At 39.5% G+C, this 21,612-nt stretch overlaps 1 protein-coding gene across 8 annotated transcripts in view; it reads right to left on the bottom strand.

Annotated features, from left to right (window-relative positions):
• The window catches only part of LOC148032202 (D-lactate dehydrogenase [cytochrome], mitochondrial-like), a 178,744-nt gene that overhangs the window by 131,536 nt on the left and 25,596 nt on the right, over positions 1-21,612 (bottom strand). For all 8 annotated transcript variants that reach the window (XM_087682846.1, XM_087682849.1, XM_087682847.1 and 5 more), the window contains exon 7: positions 20,139-20,199. In XM_087682846.1, coding sequence (XP_087538972.1) covers positions 20,139-20,199 — 61 coding nt within the window. The remainder of the gene's footprint in view (positions 1-20,138; positions 20,200-21,612) is intronic.

Here is a 21,612-nt window from a genome sequence, read left to right as displayed (position 1 = left end):
GCTGCCAATGGGAGGAGGATGCTACCAGCAGTAAGAGACTACAACCAATAGAAAAACGCATGTGAGGAGAGAGAAAGACTAAAACGCAGACAGCAGGTGAGAGAAAGACTAAAACGTAGGTAGGACAGCCTGCAAGAGAGAAAAAGAGTAAAAACGCAGGCAAGACAACCTGCAGGAGACAGAAATACTGAAAACGCAAGCAGAACAGCCTGCAGGAGAGAGAGACTAAAAACGCAAGCAGCGGGATTGTGATGACATGGCAGGCTGTACGGCAGCAGGTCTACACAAGAATAGCAATCGCCTGGCTGGAATCAACTCCAAACTACGTGAAGAGGGCTAGAAATCAGGCGCCAACTGATGGAGAGAGCAATGGAGAGCTTCGGCTAAGATGTCCTTCGCGAACGGGGTGTGGACAGTAAGCTAAAACACCTGAAATCTGCAAAAACGAGATTTTGATGCAACAAAAGAAAAAGAGTAGTGGAAGCCAAACCCGCCACCGGTCTTCACCTTCACTGGAGTGGAGGATCTTTGCCGCTATTTGAGCAGATCCAGCTCTGATGCCATGTCAAAAGATGATGTACCAGCCTGACAGTAGGGTTTGCAGGGAGGAACATGAAGTGAACTTGGCAAACATGGAGAGGAGAAGAGAAAAGAAGAGAGAAAAAAACTCTGATGAATGGAATAATGAAGTTCTGAATCATGGAGTGAATGTGATACAAGGATACAAGGGTATCGTAGCACAAGGAAGATAATGAAGACAGCCACGAACCACAAACCGCAATGTCCTCCTAAAGGGGTGTGAGGGTAGTGAAGAGGCTAGAGAGAAGAAGTGACGAACTGAATGAATCAACCGTGAGGAATGAATGAGAGAGTGGCCTATAAATAGGCACAGTCAGTCTAGGATGGCGCCCCTTTTTGGGGCTGCAAATCCTAAACGCAAAACGCAGAAATGCAAAAACACAAATTGTGGGTGAAGAGTAAAGGGTTTCTCAACAACAATAAGCCACAAAAAACAGTTGTGTCAGATGAGTTTAAGGAATGGCTTGAAGGGGAGTCCACATCAAGCCAAGTGGAAGTAAGGACCGTTCAAAGACTTTGCTTAAAGGAGAAATTTTGAATGGATGTAAGGGACATTATCATTGTCATCACTCCCATCTACAAGGTGCTTCACATGACAAACATGGAGAAGGCTACTATTGGCCTCCCCTATCATCTTCTGGTGGATGCGATGGACGAGATACAATCATCAACCATTTTGGATGGGAAGGCCTCTTCTTTATGGTATTGTTTTTATTTTTACTTATTTTTAACTATTCATGCATCTTTTTAGTTTTAGAATCTATATTTCATATTGTCTCACACTTTCTATTCAAATTTCACCTCTAAATCTTTCTCTAAATCTCTAGCATCTTACACCTACTGTAGTGATATCTTGGATACCACCCCTAAAAAAGATGACATTCTCTTTTTAACAAAGAAAAGATGGGAGTGGATAAAGCGACCCATACATGGGTTTGCGGCACTCTTACATCCCGCCTTCAAAAAACCCTCTCTCTTCATGGATGCCAATGTCCTTGCCGATCATGATGCCTTTCTTCCAAAGGCTTTGGCGGAAGAGCACCATAGTGCCTTCCTCTAAGAGCTCATTAATTATAGTGATCAAAGGGATACCGGTTTCACATCTACCATTTGTTGGAAGCCAGAATCATTGGTGAAGCTCCTTTTTTGGTGGGAGTCATTTCGCTATCAATTGCCTCACCTCCAAAGAGTGGCCTTATGCATTCTTGCACAGGTTTGAAAATCTCTTCTCTTTTTTCATTTAATTCTAGTTAAACTTACTTTTTCTTCACATGGTTTAGGATTGTTCGTAGGGTGCATGTGAGAGAAATTGGTCCGCCTATTCCCTCATGCACACAAAAATTCGTAACAAGCTTAGCACACGACAATTGGAGTGACTAATTTATTATCGCTTCAATTTACGCATACTACGCAATATGCATGAGATGTCTATGGCAAGACATGTATCGAATACCTAATTTTTATACTTTTTAGTTCATAACTTTATTCATAGATTATGAAATATATTTAATGAAGTTTCATTTATTTAATCTAAGTTCTCAATTCTTTAAATGTATAGATAAATGTGGATTCACTCAAGCTCTCCGCTAGTACACTTAAAAGTGTGACTCGCGAGAAGACTTATAGGAGGAGCAAATCTTTAGGATGCTTTACTTGGAGCTCGAGGAGATAGACCGGCGGGTCTCTCGTACTCGTGCACGGCGTGCCCGTGTTGTTATTCGCCCTCGCGCCGATTAACAATGGAACTTCCACTTCCACATCCACATTGGCTACCCATGATAATTGTGGGGCCCTTAGATGCTACACGAGGCATGGGAGTGGCTCGAGAAGTACTCCTAGTTCGGCCCAGGAGGACATACCTATCACTGCCTCTCACCTAGAACTTAGAGAGCCCGAGTATGATGACGAGGGAAATGTCATTAGTGAGGGTGATTTTGTTGAGGAGGGTGATGGCTCCTCAAGCAGTGACGAGGATGCTTCCACCTTCGATACCGAGAGTGATATGTGCACCTACAATAATCATGTATCTTGATTCGTATTGAGCCATGGATTATGGCTTTTATCTAATTCCATTTTTATACACTTTTTGTATGAGATTGCACATCTGGCTCATAATAAAGTTCTTGGTTTCATTATTCATGCTACATAGAACACTCTCGAGTCTTGTTTCAACTCTCTTTTGCACTTTTGACTTGAATCTCTAAGTTTATGTTTTAACTTGTAAGTCTAAACATTAAGCATAGACTTAAAATTATATGTATTTTTTCTTTCATCGGACGTAACATCAGACGTAGGTCCAAGATTTATTAGTCTGATTAGTACCGTACTAGTATCGGACTATACTAATCACACATCATCGGACGTGAAACCAAACTTCCTCCTCAGATAGGGTGGTAAATCCCTAATTACAACTTAATTACAGCAGCAAACAATAAATGCAAATCTGAAAATACAAATTTACCTACTAATCTTGGACAATGCATACCCCATTGGTCCCAAAATTGGTGCCCCTTTCGGTATTTCTTTAGCTTTATTGAAGAAAAAATTGACTTACAATGGGATTCTCCCAATCCCTTTCAGTATTTCAACTCCCCTTACTGTCCAAAGTGACTAGCACGTCTTTGATCTATTTTGCCCCTTGATTCGAGCACTCAATTGGCCTTCACCCAATTCATAGACAATGGAAATGCCCAAATTCAATGGCTAGCTAATCCTCCACCTGAATTCAGCTGAAATTCACCTTCAACCTTGTTGAATCCAAGTCTTGGAGCTTCCAATTTCTGGCATGCTTCCCAAGGCTACTGCTAAACCCTAATTTATGCTGTAAATTAGGGTTTACAGTAGAGAAATTTGCAATTTCTCAGCCTCCAAGGATCCAAATGCTAGGATCTTCGGAGCAAGGCTATGAAATGGCTGGGAGCTGAGAGGGAAAGCTATAGAGAGAGAAACTTCAGAGCTTTGTCGCGAAGAATGACTGAAAATCAGTCAAATGCAGCTGCTGCCCTGCCACAACAGCTTGTGGATGCAAAGAACTGAAGAAAATCAGTCATTTACAGCTGTTGCCCTGTCTCAACAGCCTATAGATACTACCTCCTGCTGTTGATTGGTCTTCTCCTGCCCTTGCCAGCCTCAGAAGGTCCTCCAATAGCTGTAAATCAGACCAGCAGCCTCCCCTCCCTCTCTCTTGCAGGCTGAATTTATAAAAATGCCTCTCCAACCCCTAAAGACGTTTTTCAATCTTGCATGGGCATTTTTGAGAGGTAGCAGCCTTCCCAAATAGTTTTTTCAACTTTTTACATAATTAAATATTAATTTTCAACCTTTAAATACTAAAAAATAATCTAGTAATTATTTTGGTGCCTTGAAAAATAATCTGACTGGCCAATAATTAAATTGGCTAGGCAACTTTCATTCCCGTATATCTCTACACCATCTTTGACCATCAGATTGGAGTTAGGTACCATTAAATGTCACTTCTCTAGTGTCACCAACTGACGCTTAGGGCCAAATGGATAACCTAGGCCAACAACTGGCACCAGATACCACCAAGTACATGTGCGACATAACTTATAGCAACTTTTGCCTTTAGCATCCCATGATATCCTCCAATCCTGAGCTTATAAATTTACTCTAACCCTAGTTACACCTCACGTGTCCAACGTTTACTTAACCATGTGATTAAAAATTAATCCACATGTTAAGTGAGGTTTCAAAAATGCATGTCCTCATGACAGCCCTCCCCCTTGAAATCCTTGCAATCCTCCTCGATTGCACTGCCAAATGCATCAAAAGCAAAGTACTACACTGGAATTTCCATAGGGCATCATAGTCAACACAGCATTACATACTGTTGTTCAACCATTACTATGCCCAATATATGCTGAAAATTACCAATCAACATAACATAGCATAAGACTCACAAAGAATCTCAAAAACATTGCGAGATTATCATGTGACATGTCCATTTCTCATGAGCTCAACTCATCTAGCAAAACCAAACCATAGTATAGCGAAAACCAAGCATAAACCATGGCTAAAACATGAATGGCATCATAGCATATGCTGTTGTCCATGAAACTAGATGTAAACCATTGAAAATTGAGCATATATTGATCATAAACTCATCACTTGCTGATCTGAGAACTGATCACAAACTGCTGCAAATGTGACCCCAAACTGATCACAAACTCATTGCGAAAACTATCCAACAATCAGTGCAAAAACTAACGCACAATCGATCCAAAAAGTGACCATAAACGGCTCTCAAGCTGTCAAAAACTGAGCTGAATACCATTGAATACTAATGATCATATGCTAAAAACCAGCATTCGATAATCAGCCCCCGATGATCATTAACTAATGCTATACCAAGCATAACTGATTACACCCCCAGCAGACCAGATGCAAATATATAGTTTCAGAGCTGCAGTGAAAACCATACCGATCTGCGTACCAAATATAATGACTAGTACACAGAATAGTGATCTCCTGGCAAACATACTATTCAGCTACAGTACCCTGAATGTTTGCTGAATACATCCGAGATCCACTACATACAAGAGCTGTCCATAACTGGAGGGGTGGAAGTGCTACCTCCCCCTTGAGCAACAAGCAATACTCCGGACCCTTGCTCTGCTGAACCTGACGAAACCCGAACTAAAGTCGGCTCTAACTGAAAGGCATCTAGGTAATGCCTCTTTGACATGTGACTTGGCATCATCATCGTGGAATCCTGCTCCTTCCACGCAACAATGTGTCGGCTGTAGTAGCATTTTCTATAAGCTGAGACATATTGGAAACAGTGGACTTAATGAAAAAATCCTTGATTCCTTTGGCAAACCACAAATATACTTCTCCACCTGCTCATGGAGAGAGACTATGCGATGAGAAGTAACTAGCAACAATGCATCCCAAAACTTCTTATTATACCGATCCAAGTTCTTGCAGTCTTTGGAATTCAATTGATTCCAAGTTGTCATAATGTCTACTTCAAAGGTACTTGTCAACCAATTTGAAGCAAACATTTGCTTGAACTGGACCCAAGTGGGTAGGTGACTTCCCTTGAATAAGGAGTGTAGACCCCCTCTACAATGCATTTCCTGTCAAAAATGTGCCTGCCTTGCGTATCTTAGATGCCTCTGTGAAGTTGCCTGCAAAATAGGCTGCATCAAACTGCTGAATAAACACAAGTGCTTTCAGCCTATCTTGTGCACCACTAAAAGGCTCAAACTTCGCGCTTTTGCCACCTTCATCATAGTCCTTCGGTGGACCTATGGGAGTCAAGTTATCATAAATGGGCTCCTACAAAAAGCGCATTGGCTGTATTTGCATGTAAACCAGCACTATCTGAAGCACCTATATGACCAACACCAAATCCTTGTGCTCCAACAGTCCCTGGGGGTACCAATACATATAAATATAGCCCGCTTTGTGCCCCAAGCATCTTACTTATGCTGCCATACATGGGATTAGGCATTCCACTTGCATTACCCGGATACATTGTGCTCATTAGGCATTTTGGGCTCTTCTAAAGAAGGCTTAGGCATTTCCTTCAGTTCTTGTTGCTATCCCGAAGTTGTAGAAGGTGTCTTCTTCTCTTTGCCTTTGCTATCCTTCTTTAGGGCATTCAAGAATCAAGTAAACTAGGGATCCTTTGCCAATTCAGCAAAAAGATTTGTTGTCGTACGCATTCGATCTTTGAAGCTATCATCAAATTCTTCAACCCCTTGCTGGTCATCAGCCTCTTAATGCATTGAAGTGCCAACATTTGGGTCATTTCCCACATTTTCAGCATGATGTCCATGCTGAGAAACATACCCAACATTAGTCATTGCATTTCCCCCTTCACCATGTGATTGACCAAGGAGTGATGCATCCTCTCCACTTGATCCGGTATCACCATGTGAAGACATGCTTGCTGTAATTCACTGCTGAGAACAATTTCAGCAATAATGCAATAGTCCCAAGTTGTAATCAAGTACCACGGGCCCAACAATTCAAAGGATCTGATGGTATCTCGGCGATGGAACCATGAAACCAACCTTCCTCCTCGGATAGGGTGGTAAATCCCTAATTACAACTTAATTACAGCAGCAAAAAATAAATGTAAATCCGAAAATACAAATTTACCTATTAATCTTGGACAATGCACACCCGATCGGCCCCAAAATTGGCGCCCCTTTCGGTATTTCTTTAGCCTTATTGAAGAAAAAGTTGATTTACAATGGGATTCTCCCAATCCCTTTCAGTATATCAACTCCCCTTGCTGTCCAAAGTGACCAGCAAGTCTTCAATCTATTTTACCCCTTGATGCGGGCACTCAATTGGCCTTCACCCACTTCATAAACAATGTAAATGCCCAAATTCAATGGCTGGCTAGTCCTCCACCTGAATTCAGCTGAAATTCACCTTCAGCCTTGTTGAATCCAAGTCTTGGAGCTTCCAATTTCTGTCACTTCCCAAGGCTGCTGTTAAACCCTAATTTTTGCTGTAAATTAGGGTTTACATTAGAGAAATTTGCAATTTCTCAGCCTCTAAGGGCCAAATGCTGGGATCTTCAGAGCAAGGTTGTGAAATGGCTAGGAGATGAGAGGGAAAGCTATAGAGAGAGAAAATTCAGAGCTTTGTCGCAAAGAATGACTGAAAATCAGTCAAATGCAGCTACTGCCCTGCCACAACAACTTGTAGATGCAAAGAACTGAAGAAAATCAGTCACTTACTGCTGCTGCCCTGTCTCAATAGCCTGTAAATATTGTTTCCTGCTGTTGATTGGTCTTCTTCTGCTCTTAGCAGCCTCAAAAGGTCCTCCAATGGCTGCAAATCGAACCAACAGCCTCTCCTCCCTCTCTCTTGCAGAATGAATTTATAAAAATGCCTCTCTCCAGTCTCTAAAGACGTTTTTCAATCTTGCATGGGCATTTTTTACAAGTGGCAGCCTTCCCAAATGGTTTTTCCATAATTTTTCATAATTAAATATTAATTTTCAACCTTTAAATACTGAAAATTAATCTAATAATTACTTTGGTGCCCTGAAAAATAATCTGACTGGCCAATAATTAAATTGGCTAGGCAACTTCCATTCCCGAGTGTCTCTACGCCATCTTTGACCATCAAATTGGCATTAGATGTCATTAAGCGCCACTTCTCTAGTGTCACCAACTGATACTTATGGTCAATGAATGACCTAGGCCAACAATTGGCACCAGATAGCACCAAGTACCTATACAGCATAACTTATAGCAACTTTTGCCTTTGACATCCCGTGATTTCTTTGGGTCCCACGCTCGTAAATTTACTTTAACCCCAGTTGCACCTCACATGTGTAACATTTACTTAATCATGTGATTAAAAATTAATCCACGTGTTAAGTGAGATTTCAAAACTACATGTCCTCATGACAGGACGTGACAACCATGATCATACCCAACAATAACATTTTCAACTTGCTATCCATGGTCTGAGCCTTGTCCAAGGTCAAGCATTGCATTTCCTTTATTCCCATGTGAATATTCATACTGAGAGGCATCATCACTGCTTGAGTTCATCTCACTATATGAAGACATATTGCTGTAATTTCTTAGCTGAGATTAAAAATCAGCACAAGCACAAAGCTTTGGCTTGCAATCAAGTGCCTCGAGCCCACCAAATCAAGGGATTGAGTGGTATCCCAGCAATGAAATCATGTAACCAGCCTTTCTCCTCGGATAGGGTGGTAAATAACCTGATTAAGCACTATTCACAACAATTAACAAATTCACAAAACTAAAATGCACACTTCACCATATAATCTTGAATATTGGACACCCTGTTGGCCCCCAAAACGAACGCCCATTTCGGTATTTATTTAACTTAATTGAAGAAGTTGATGTACAATGGGATTCTCCCAATCCCTTTCAATATTCCAACTCCCCTTGATGTTCAAAATGACCAGCAAGTCTTCAATCTGATTTGTCCCTTGATTCGAGCAATCAATTGGCCTTCACCCGCCTTCATGGAAATGAAAAATGACCCAAATTCAACGATTTGCTGGTCCCTCCACTTAAATAAGCTAAAAACAGCCTCAGCCCTATTGAATCCAAGTCTTGGAGCTTCCAATCATAGCAACTAAGAAACGCATTTCTATGAATTTGAAACTTATGAAACGTTTCTTAAAGTACGAAACATTTCTAAGAGTAAAAAACGTGGGCATTTTTCTTTTTTGGGTGAGTTGGAACCCAAAACATAGTTTTTTTGGCGAAAACTATTGGGCAATGTTAAACATGATGATGATGATGTGTAATGGCTTGTGAGGGCTCAAGAATTTGGACGAGAGATTGATTTTTTCGTGATTTAGTTTAGTTATTGGACTTTATCAATCTAGTATCTATTATTGTCTTGAGAGTTAATATTATACGACTTTAGTCTCATTTAGAAGTTATTTATGATATATTATGATTCATTCTCGATTTTGACATTTTGTCAGTTTGTTTTGAAATGAGAATCATGATGTTGCAACTTGACTCGGTCCATAATGTAGATAGACTAGTTACATGTTAATTTCAATTTTCTTTGTATGATATGTATGAATCATAATGTTTGAGTTCTAAACCATAGTATAGCTTGTCCAAAGACTAACTTTGACATAAGTGACAAGTCAATAATGGATCATGGATATGTAACGTATTATTCTCAATTGACTCTATTATCACTCAAGCTCAATTGGCCATTCTTTGTTTAAGAGAGAGTTCCATAGAGGTTTGGAACCTCTTTTCCTAGTCAAATCTATTAAAAATCCCTATATAAAAAAATCTATGTTTCTTATTTTATCCCCTCTTGAAAGAAACTTACGAAACACGTTTTATACGTTTTGTTTCTAAACGTTTCTAACGTTTCTAGCTGCTATGCTTTCAATTTTTGGCACGCTTCTCAAGGCTACTGCTAAGCCCTAATTTCTGCCTGCATATTAGGTTTTACTACAAAGAAATCTAAAATTTCTCAACCTCTTGTGATCTCAATGTTGTAATCCTCGAAGCAAGGCTGTAGAAAGACTGGGAGATAAGAGAGAATGATAAGAAGAGACAAAATTCAGACTTTCTTTGCAAAGAACTGAAGAAAATCTATCGTCTACTACTGTTTCCTTGTCTCAACAGCTTGTAGATGCAAAGAACTAAAGAAAATCAGTCATTTGCTGCTATTGCCTTGTCTCAACAGCATGTAGATGCCGTCACCTGCTGTTAATTGGTCTTCTCTTGCCCCTAGCTACCTCAAAAGGTCCTCTAATGGCTGCAAATCAGACCAGCAATATCTCCTCCCTCTCTCTTGCAAGTTGAATGCACTAAAATGCCTCTCTCCAACCTCTAAAGACGTTTTTCAATCTTACATGGGCATTTTTGACAAGTGGCAGCCTTCCCAAATGGTTTTTCAAACATTAACCATAATTGAATATTAATTTTCAGTCTTTAAATACTGAAAATTAATCTAATAATTATTTCAGTACCGTGAAAAATCATCTGACTAGCCAATAATTAAATTGGCTAGAGAACTTCCATTCCAAGTGTCTTTGCGCCATCTTTAACCATCAAATTGACGTTAGGACCATTAAACGCCACTTCTCTAGTCTCATCAACTGACACTTATGGTCAAATAAATGACCTAGGCCAACAGCTGGCACCAAATACCACCAAGTACCTGTGCAGTATAACTTATACTAACTTTTGCCTTTGATATCCCATGATTTCCTCAGTTCCGGTGTTGGAGTGTTTGGGGTCGAAAGTCTACCACGGGGGTAAGAGACAATAGGGTGAAGGAAGATTCAAGGAGAGCAACTGATGAAAGAAAAGGGATTCGAAAAAGTAGATGTAAAAGAATACTCATAGAGGTGAAGCTTGTCAATTTATTTCTACATCCCGAGAATATAAATCCCTTATAGACCAAAAACGTGCATCAAACAGTAGCTTCTTCTCTGCTGCTCAAACCGCCAATCTGATGCCTCCGTTGGCTTCGAAAGGGGAATAAAATATAAAGACACGTGCTCTAATTTCTCCCATATTACTCCTTCTCCCAGTTTGGAGTGTTGTTTGCTACCTGTAAACTATTCCACGATTTCACCAATCCTTCTTTTTGTATAAAATCCCCCAAAAATGACTGAAAGCCACTTGCTTTTTTTCACATATCATCCTATTCTAGAAGTTGTCTATAGCTTTTGGATATTTATAAGAAATAATATCCAAAATATCAAAAATAGGCTAAACTTGTCCAAAAATCTAGTATTTTTGAACTATCCACACTATGAACACTGACACTAATGACTAATATGGCATTGACTCTAAGAAAGCCAAATGATGATACGCTCTAGTGTTTTTCACACTGTGTCCGCATAGTGGCACGACATCCATCCCCTCTTAACCTGCGCATCCTCCGACATGTGCCAAAGTCTTATGGATCTGCAGTGTGAAAAGAAGTATCCTCTGCCATGTCAATGTCTTCATCTTCTACCTCTTTTTCTTTCATATTCTCATGTTCATGCTCAGAATTCAACTCCTTCAACTCATATGTTAAAGACTCCCAACGTTTAAAGAGCTTGATACGTTTTCTAGCTACTGGAATCCTTAGAGTTGTTCCATTCATCTTATTTAATGCAGAGATAGCATTGTCAAAAACAAACCTTACCACGTATGGACCAAACCATCACTTTGCCATCTTCCAACTGGCACTATGTTGATTTTTCAAGCTGTTGTCATAAACTAGCACCCAGTCCCCTTCTTGTATAGCTCGTGGTCCAAGTCTGTGTCGCTTGTCAACCCTCTTCTTGTTCTTGATCCTTGTAGTCTTCAACTTTTTCATGGCTGTCTCGATGTCTTCAAGCCTCCTTTCTAATTGTCTAATGCATAGGACTAACAACTCTTCTCTATTCAAACCCTCTTTCCATGGTAGAACACTCCAAGCAGCAATAGTCTCCTCAATAGGCATGATTGGTTGTTGTCCATACATTAATTCAACAAGCATATACCCTGTAACTGCACTGAGTGGTCCTATCAACCCACAAAGCAAAGGGTAACATTCTTGGCCACTCTTTCATCCTGTCCTTGCATGACTTTGCTAATGCCTTAATGATAGATTGATGATCCCTCTCACTTTTGCCATTTGCTTCAGGATTATAGACTGAAGTTAAAGCCATCTTGATACCCAATTGTGAAAAGAAGTCACAAGCCTCATCTGCATCCAATTCTTCTCTATCAGCAACCACTTTACCAATACAACCATACCTGCAAAAGGCTTCTTCCAATAAGAAGTCTCTGTATTAAGAACTCGACCTTTCACTTGATTTGTCAAGCCTTCTTATGCCAGCACAAGATATCTCATAATCCATAAACCTGTAGGCATAGTAACTAAATCAACTATCCATTTGTAATGCATAGACAATGGATAAGTTGGTGCAACCCATCCCTATGCTTTACCGTGGAATACATTTGACAGACACTGCATGATTCCACATAATGCTACACATCTTTATACATGTTTTGCCACCAATACTTATCTTTGATCTTTGCAAATGTGCCCCAAACTCCTCTATATATAGCCTATAAGCTTTCGTGAAACTCCTGCATCACCTGTTGTTGAGAAGCCCTATCTCCCAATACACATACTAGAGCTCCTCTCTTTTTCTTTACATGCTTCCATAAATATCCGTCTTTCAAGAAAAATCCATAAGCTTTTCTTTTAATCCTTTTGAATTCAGCTTCAGACTACTCAACCTTCTTTTTCATGAGGCTGAGATATTGGCCTGTTTTGAGCCAATCATCCTCATACGACTCTTCCAAAAATTGTGTTCTCACTGAAACATAACACTGATGATAGTTTCTCTCTACTACCCATCTCTTCTCCATTGCTGTAAGCTCTTTTCTTACTACTGAAATCCCTGTTACAATAGTTGTAATCATTGTATTTGCTGTTATGACAGCTGTACCTGCATTAATGACAGCTGTACTTGTTTTCAGATCTGTACCTGTAGTAACAGCAACTGCATGCTCATTCCCTGCTATAATAAAGTTGTTTTCAGCACCTACCACCTCGTCCTCTTCATCTTCAAACCTTGCTCGTGAAAGCATGTCAACCACGGGGTTTTCCCTACCTGCAATATGCTGAAAATCAGGGTTAAGTTACTTAATATATGCAATCCACCATAACATGGCAATATCAAGAGTTGAGCAATTTACTATCATGCCCAATAAAGGTAGACACTCAGTCTCTACCACTACATGAGCTCCCATAAAATACTCCCTATCACACTTAAGGGCTGTTACTATACCCCAAAGCTCTCTTTTGGCTTAAGAATATTGATATTGCCGTTCATTGAGGACCTTTTCTCCAAACCGAATGGGATACCTGCCCAACAAAAGTAATTGGGCTTGTATCCACGCTGAGAATAATAGACTGCCCATTCTCTTTTTTTTTTTCAAGTAAAATGTGGCTGATTATATTACTCCAAAAAACTTATTACAATGGAGTGCTCATGCTCAACAGGACTGCCCATTCTCATAATTTGCTCTCTTTAGTGGTGGGGCTGAAATCATAAGCTCTTTAACTTCTGAACTGCTTTCATATATTGTTTACCCCACCAAAACTTTTGCCCTTTTCTCAAGAGCTGATATAAACTTTCAGCAACATAAGCAAAATGTGGAATCCATATCAAGTAAAAGACACATGCACCCAAAAATCTTCTTACCTCGAATACATTCGAACATGTCTCCCACATCCTGCTTATGGCATCAATCTTTACTAGTGAGGGCTTTCTTCCATATGGTCCACACATGTGCCCAACAACTAATACTTCCTCCACTCCAAACACCGCCTTTTCTCTTGAGAGAGTCAAATGCACTTCTTCAAGACAACTCAAAATCCTGTCACAATCAACAATATAATTAGCCACAAACCTTCTACATCCCTGCTCATTCACCTCTTCACTCTTCTCATGGATATCACACCCTTTTATTGACACATCATCAAGAAAGGATAAGGTCAACTGAGAGATATACTCCCTCAAAACTTTATGCATAGCATTCATCATATGCGCCACTAAATTGGTTGCTCCCTATGGAAGCATACACATCCTAACCAATCCAAGCAGTGTCTTCATGGTAGTGATATCCCGGCTTTCTAATGCAAGCTGGAACTGATCATATCCTAAATATAAATCTCCCATAGAGTAAATTGCCTTGCCTGTAAACGCTTCTACAAATTCATCCACTATCGGGCCTGATCCAACATTCCTTATGGTGACCTTGTTAACTAGTTGTAAATCCTATATAAACCTCAAAGAACCATTCTTCTTTGGAACAATAAACCACCGATTCAAATATGGAGCTGAAGAGAGCTCCAAAATCCGCATCCTGATCTTCTCGTCCAAAAGCTCCAGTAGCTTAGGCAAATATGCTTGAGGTACTAGAATAGACTTTAAATTCCATTGCACATGAGGTACTGTAAAGATCACCATAGATGCAACTATGGTCAGATCAACAAATCCAATTTTATCTGGCTGAAACGCAAAGGCTTTCCCATGCCTTGCCAACATCTGCAAAAAACAAGCTCTTTCTGTAGACAACAGAAAGCTTGTATCACCAATTTTCTACTTTTGTAAAGTTTCAACTGTAAGCTTATGTCCTACTCCATGTGGATCACGCAAACTAGGCTGTTGAGACACTTTTTCAGCCAACCCATCACTTTCAAGTGGTAAAGGCAAAGCCACAGGCTTAACCTTCTTTGCAACTATTTTGTACTTTGTATCCACCCTTGCTACAGCCCTGTTTTGCAACCCATAACATTCATGCTTAGCAAACTCTTGAATGAATTCATACATCTCTAAAGTGTCAACATAAATAACCTCTTTTTCTACCCTGTTTTCAGCATTAATTGCTGCAGAAATTTCAGCCACTGTATCAACATCAACCAGCCGTGAAAACAGCCCTGAAATACCTTCATTTGCAACCATCAAACCATATGTCTTTAGTTCTTTTCAGCACATCCTACATATTTCTTTTCAGCCCTGCACATGGCTGAAATATTCTTAAAACTGCCAAGACTACATGCTGTCCATTCCTGCAATCTAGACACAAACACAGTTTTCCCCTTTCTTGAAGGCATAATTATCTTCCTAGAGGCACTGCCATAGCCTCCACTTACAGCAGTGCTATCTAAAAACCCTTAAACTCTTGTGCATTAGGTGGCATAGGATTATCCTGCAACGTATCCCGATTGTGGGGATGATTCACACAAACAGTGAGAAACTGTACTGCCTTTGTATTGTCTTTACTCCAAACTCAAGCATATGAAGAACCATCATCTAAGGCTTTTGTTTCCAGCCTTGATTCCGAAAATATAGGGCTACCCCAAAATCAAAGGATAGCTACAAGAATCCTACACAAAAAAATGATATTCATCCCTAACATCTCCAATAGTCACGGGTACATTCAGACAAGCTACATAAAGATTCCCTAATGAATTGTTTACTTCCTGTATGTGCCATCCCGGATCTACATCAATCGGCCAACCTCCATTCTCATACAAGCTACGTGCCATAACATTGATTTCAGAACCATGATTCAAGAGAGCTATGCAAGGCGTCTCTCTTTCTCCCACTTTAACAATCGTCTTTGTTGTAGCACTAGCCCAATGCGTTCGTGAATATGGCTACTTGGAATTTAAGCATCTTCTTCTTCATGTACTTGTTGATAGACATCCCCATTATACATAGCATTCTCTCTATGGTTACTCCTACCCATAAGACCAATTCCAACCACAAGCTTGTTGTCTACACTCCCATTTAACCCATTTTCAACATCAGCATGCTCCAAATCAGCATTAAATGCATCATCATATTCCCTCTAAAGTTGTTTCTCTATGTCTTTGTCAACCTGTATCAATGCTTGCAAAACTTCACCATCAAACTATCTTTTTCGTTTCAGCATATCAATGATTGCATCAAGAAATTCACGCTTCACGATTCCAAGAACTTCGCCAAGTGTAAATTCCACTCTATTGCCAAGTATGCGATCTTCCAAGACCTTTTTACGGTTTGTGGCAGTCCCAAGATCCAATTGTAACCTGTAACCGAGCTGTTTGCCCCTTTTCTTCCCTTCTTGTTTCTTCTCTTGAGATGTATCCTCCATAACATGCTCAGGTATGGCTTTTTCAACCTCTTTCTGTTGCTCCATTTTACTTCGTGTTATGCATTTAGATGGGTCTGAAGAGAAAGGACAAGTAGTGTCCTCATCTCTTCTTCTCTTTTCTTCCACAAGAGATTCTTGATTATGAACCTCAACCAAATAAGCATAGGCTGAAAATGAATCCACTAATACACTCCATCCTGTTCTCCCTCGTATACTCTGACTTGCATCAGCCAACTCAAACTTTGTTGTTTTGCCTTTTTCCATGCAATCTAATGCATACATCCAAACACGAGATTTTGCTTCAGCCATGCCTCCTTTACGAGCTTCTTCAGTCCTTTCAATTCTCAACCCATATGTGGTTGCATCTATAACAACAAATGCTGTCCTTGTTGCCATCTCTTCCAACCTCTTTTGCACGCCACCATTTTCAAAATTTGGCTCTATTGGAAGACCATTTTCTGTTGCATATATTTTGTCATCTTTCCAAAAGACTAACATTTTCGCTTCTGCTTCATGGTAGACTGTACAGTCTCGCTTTTCATGCTATAAACTATCACACCAAATACATCTCCTCTTGTATCCTTCTTTATACGGTCTTTGGGTTGTTGCCCGACCCTTCTCTTCTACCTTAACATCCAACTTTTCAACCTTTACATAGATTTCTATTAAATTCAACCTCAAATCATGCATGCCTTTGATTAATTCATTCACAGCATCACCTTAAAGAGTCGGACCAACAAGTATAGCCGGTTGTTCTGCCATAGCCACTTGCACCTTGGCTACAATTTTAGCCCCCTTTTGAGCACTAGTAAATGTGGTGCATGTACCCCATCTTAATTTCATCTGCTCTCTCTTTACTAACATATGCACTGCCTCAATTACATTAGCCCAATCTGATTGCAGCCTCGTTTCAAAAGAGGCATCTTCTAAACGATCAATCAGCTTCTGCAAGACAAGATCTGCAGCCTTCAAAAACATATCAATTTTCTGACTATCCAATGATTACTGCTCATCGGCATCTAATTACGCATACCGACATTTAAATTCACAGAAGCAGCCAACCCTTTATTGGGCTTTTCAATCCAATCTGTAAATGTCTTTTTAGTTACCAATCCTGCATCTTCCAAGAAAACTCTTCTCTCAAAGGCTTTCTTAAAAGTTGTCCAATCAACATCTCTTCCATGTAACTCATCAATCTGATCATGTAATGCATGTATGGCCAAACGGGAGAAATACTGACTCCATGCATACTGCGGTACCCCATGAAACATCTTTTCTTCATACAACTGGATGAAGACCTAAACATTTTGATCCTTAAACTACTTCAATTCCTGTCCCACTGTCTGCAATGCATTCATAGCTAAGGAATCAATTTTTTTTGCTTCCTATAGAGTTTACATTTGTTGTTGTAACAACAATTGCTACTGTTGTTGTTGCTACAACAAAGCAATGATCTGTTGTAAAGCATCACCACCACTTGAACCTGCAGAATCTCCCATCTTTACACACCTTCTACGGACATTCACGTCGAGTTCACCACTATCAGAGCGTTTAGGGTCAAAATTCTACCACGAGGATAAGAGACAGTAGGGTGAAGGGAGATTCACGAAGAGCAATTAATGAATGAGAAGGGGTTCGAAGAAATAGAAGATATAGAAGAATACTCATAGAGGTGAAGCCTATCAATTTATTTTTGCATCCTGAGAAGATAAATCCCTTGTAGACCAAAAACGTGCATCAAACAGTAACTTCTTCTCTATTGCTCAGACCCCCAATCTGCTACTTCCGTTGGCTCCGAAAGGGAAGGGGGAGGAAAAACAGAACACGTGCTCTCAATTCTCTCAGATCACTCCTTCTCCTAGTTCGAAGTGTTGTTTCTTGTATGTAAACTGCAATCGCGCATCGCGCAATTTCGCCAATTCTTCTTTTTGCATAAAATCCCCCAAAAAATGGTTGAAAGCCACTTGTTTTTTTTTACATGTCATCCTATTCTAGAAGTTGTCTACAACTTTTGAATATTTACAAAAAATAATATCCAAAACATCAAAAATAAGCTAAACTTGTCCAAAAATCTAGTATTTTTGAACCCTCCACACTACCAGCACTGACATTAATGACTAATATAGCATTGACTCTCTAGATGAATAAGAAAGCCAAATGACAATGCACTCTAGAGTTTTTCACACTGTGTCCACGTAGCAGCACGACACCGGGCTCGTAAATTTACTCTAATCCCAATTACACCTTACATGTGCAATATTTACTTAACCATGTGATTAAAAATTAATCAACATGTTAAGTGAGATTTCAAAAATACATGTCCTTATGACATAGGGCATGGTATGAAAAGATACATGCATACTTGATCGCTCTTGGCTTCAGTAATTCACACATTGAAAGCACACTTTACATCCATAAAGATGGCGATAACCTCTTGATTATCATTCTTTATGTGGATGACATGCACTTGATTGGACCTCATGAGATATAGATTTCAGCCTTAAAAGTTGAATTGCAATATGCTTTTGATGCAATAGATATTGGCCACTTGCACTAATATCTTGGCATATAGATTATTGCAGTTGAGGGGTGCATTAATTTGTGACAGTCTTAAGTATATTGAGCAACTCCTTGAGTATTTTCAGATGCAAGATTGTAAACCTATCTCTACTTTAGTTGAGAGAGGCCACACATTTACACTTGGGATGCAAGAGATCCATTTGATGCTTCTCGTTATCAGTAGGCTATTAGGCTATTTATTGTATTAGTGTAATACACAGCCCGATATTCAGTTCGGGGTCTCTCAGTTGACACACTTTATACTTAGCCCTGGTACTACAAATTGGCAAGCAGTTAAAGGTGTCTTTCGTTATCTTGAAGGCACTCGGACATTGGGCCTTTTCTATCCTAAAGGCACTTCTCTTTGCTTACATGCATTCACAGACATTAATTAGGTTGGTTGTTTTGACACAAGCGTGTCCACAAGTGCTAATTGTTTCATGCTAGGTGATTCATATATTTATTGGTTGAGCAAGAAGAAGCCTACAATGGTCACATCTAGCTGTGAACTTGAATACAAGGCAACATTTACAGCTACATTGGAATGTGTATGGCTCAAACATCTTTTGGTCGACCTTAGTGTGGGAGAGTAGTCACCCACTCCTGTCTATATTGGCAATCAAAGTGCCATGCCAATTGCAAGGAATCCAATTCTTCATGCTTGCACTAAGTACATTGAGGTGCATTATCATTACGTCAAAGAGAGGCTCCATGCAAGGGAGATTGACTCGGTTTATGTCCCTACACAAGACAACTTGGCAGATGTATTTACAAAATCTCTCTAGAGAGAAGTTTGAAGCCTTTTGCAAGACTCTAGATTTGATACCATTTGGGGATTGATCTACCTATTCCCTGTATATGTTCACATCATTCACTCAAGGGGGGTTTGTTATACTTATCGTGTTCCTCCTAAGTTCTAGTGTGAACACTCGCTTATCCACGAGCACTTTTTACCTTCTAGCTGGAGAAGGGTTTTCTCCCCATGTGAACACCCATTAGTGGGTGTGGTACTTAGTACCTTAGGGATTGTAATTTCATACCATTCTAACATAGTGGATGTGACCTAGGGATTATACTTTCATACCATTCTAACATAGTGGATGTGACCTTTCAGCACTCTCTCCTCTCTTGTTGTTCACTTATTCACTATGAGTGTGTATGTGTGTGTGCATACTTTTGAATTCTAACCTAACAAGAGTCATTGGCTTTCAATCACTCTACCTTTTAGAATTGTGTACACTCATTTATTCATTCATCATTCATTATTTATTTCCGTTTCATCTTCAATCTTCCCTATTTCGTGTTCTATGTTTTTCGTAGTTATTGTGTATTAGTCATGTTTGTATATTTTGTGTTTTCTCGGTCCAAACCCTAGCATACCTTCACAATTCCTACATAAGTTGTGAACTTACATGATTGATCAAAATGTTGTTTCAACTAGGAGAGAACCTTGCTAAGCACCAAGTTACAAGGTGATCGTGATCTCTTTGGTATACGCTTTAAACCCTAGATTGACCTAATGCATGATACTTACTAGGCAGATTGGACAAAGGTGGATCATTCCAAGGGTAATCTAAACTCGCATGGCTTGAGATAATTTATATATGTGGGGGTCTATGGTCGGGTGATAAGTAGCTTCTTTGTACATTATAATCCTTGTTGTCCAACATCCAACTAGTATGCAAATATTATCATTATGTTATTAAAACTATAACCATAAGCATACAACAGTAAGAGAGCCTCAGGAACAAATTATACTTGAATCACATAGAAGGGGGGGGTGTTGGAGAGAGGGGAAACACACACACACACACACACACACAAACAGGTGGAATCATGTATGGAAAATCATCATACCGTACTGCCAAAGAACCAGAGCAACGAGTTGCACACATTCCTCCAATGGTAGCCCCAGGGCCTAAGAACATTTGCAACAAAATCAAGTCTCAAATAAGCTTAACTTTCCATCTCTGCATGCACTTCACCACTCAGCATTTAATCAACACCTAGGCATGCATACTTACCCCTTGGAATGCACTACATTCTCTCTAAGTCGTTCTAGCTAGTCAGTGTGTAAGAAACATCAAGAAAATAATTACCAAGAATGTGGAATTTCAGCTTATTTCCATCATTCCAACCAACCAAAATTATTGGAGATCACTAGGCATTGACACAAACTCCCAAAACATAGCACTTCAACTTTTTCACTCTCATTCATTACTTGATTCAGATTGGGTGCTCAATAGAATAATTTCATCTAGCTACTAGCTTGAGCATCCTCTTAAATGAGGTTAACATTTGATCATCAAATAAAAAGTTTTGTTTCTATACTAAGTAGGAAGAAATGAGATATATTTTGTTCAAATGCAAGAACAAAAGATCTAGAATGAGCTAGCAACTACAAAGGGTAAAATGTAAGAAGTCTTGCATTACATATGAAAGCCTAATCAGTGATCAAGATCTCCAATAGCGAACCTCAAAGGGTAAAATGTAAGAAGTCTTGCATTATGAAAGCCTAATCAGTGATCAAGATCTCCAATAGCGAACCTCAAATGATTACATTCATTTAGCACTTGGGATGGCACCTATAAAGCCAAATGAAAGAAACAACAAGTCCATACATGAGTAAGAGAAGAGAAGACAACGATGTACAAGGTCCCAAGCACTTAAGCAACCCCAAACACCTGAAAAGAGCTATGTGCTTCTTTAGATAACTGGAGAATGGTACAACTTAAGACTTGAGGGCAACATGGTATAAAACAATATGGAGATCCACAACAAATGGTGTATTGATCAAGAGGGTTGATAACACTAGGAATGCTGGATTATAAATTATAGTGTACTTTTCACCAAATAATATGAAGAATCAGAGATTCAACATTCACGAGTACCCTATCACATTCCATACCTTGAACGATAAAATCAATGTTAAATATTCAGTACCAAACAGGGCTAATGGTATCCTTTTTGGGTGGTCAACTTATTTCTAGCGATTTGAGCATTACCATGGATTTTCATACCATATTGTACTAATCAAGAAAGGCTTTTAGAGAAGCATCAGAGACCTACTTTGTTGGAACAAGACAATGACAAAAATTACCTGTAAACTAAGCTTGAGACCAAGTTCACACTATTATGGTTTATGGCTCTAGGATAAGATAGACAATGCATTGATCGTCAATAATGGCCTCAGGTTCCTCTTGTTTCACTTCATTACTTAAGAACTACATCCCTAGCAAATTCTCTTATTGTTTGGAAATTCTATGCATTCTAATCTTAATACATGTCCTTATAGTTTGAGACACATCAAGAGGCTAACTAATGCTTTAGA

This window comes from Lygodium microphyllum, chromosome 8 (assembly GCF_053477565.2).
Source record: "Lygodium microphyllum isolate KBCC chromosome 8, Lygodium_microphyllum_v1.1.10, whole genome shotgun sequence".
Taxonomy (NCBI): Eukaryota; Viridiplantae; Streptophyta; class Polypodiopsida; order Schizaeales; family Lygodiaceae; genus Lygodium; species Lygodium microphyllum.
This window is presented reverse-complemented; position numbering and strand designations above follow the sequence as displayed.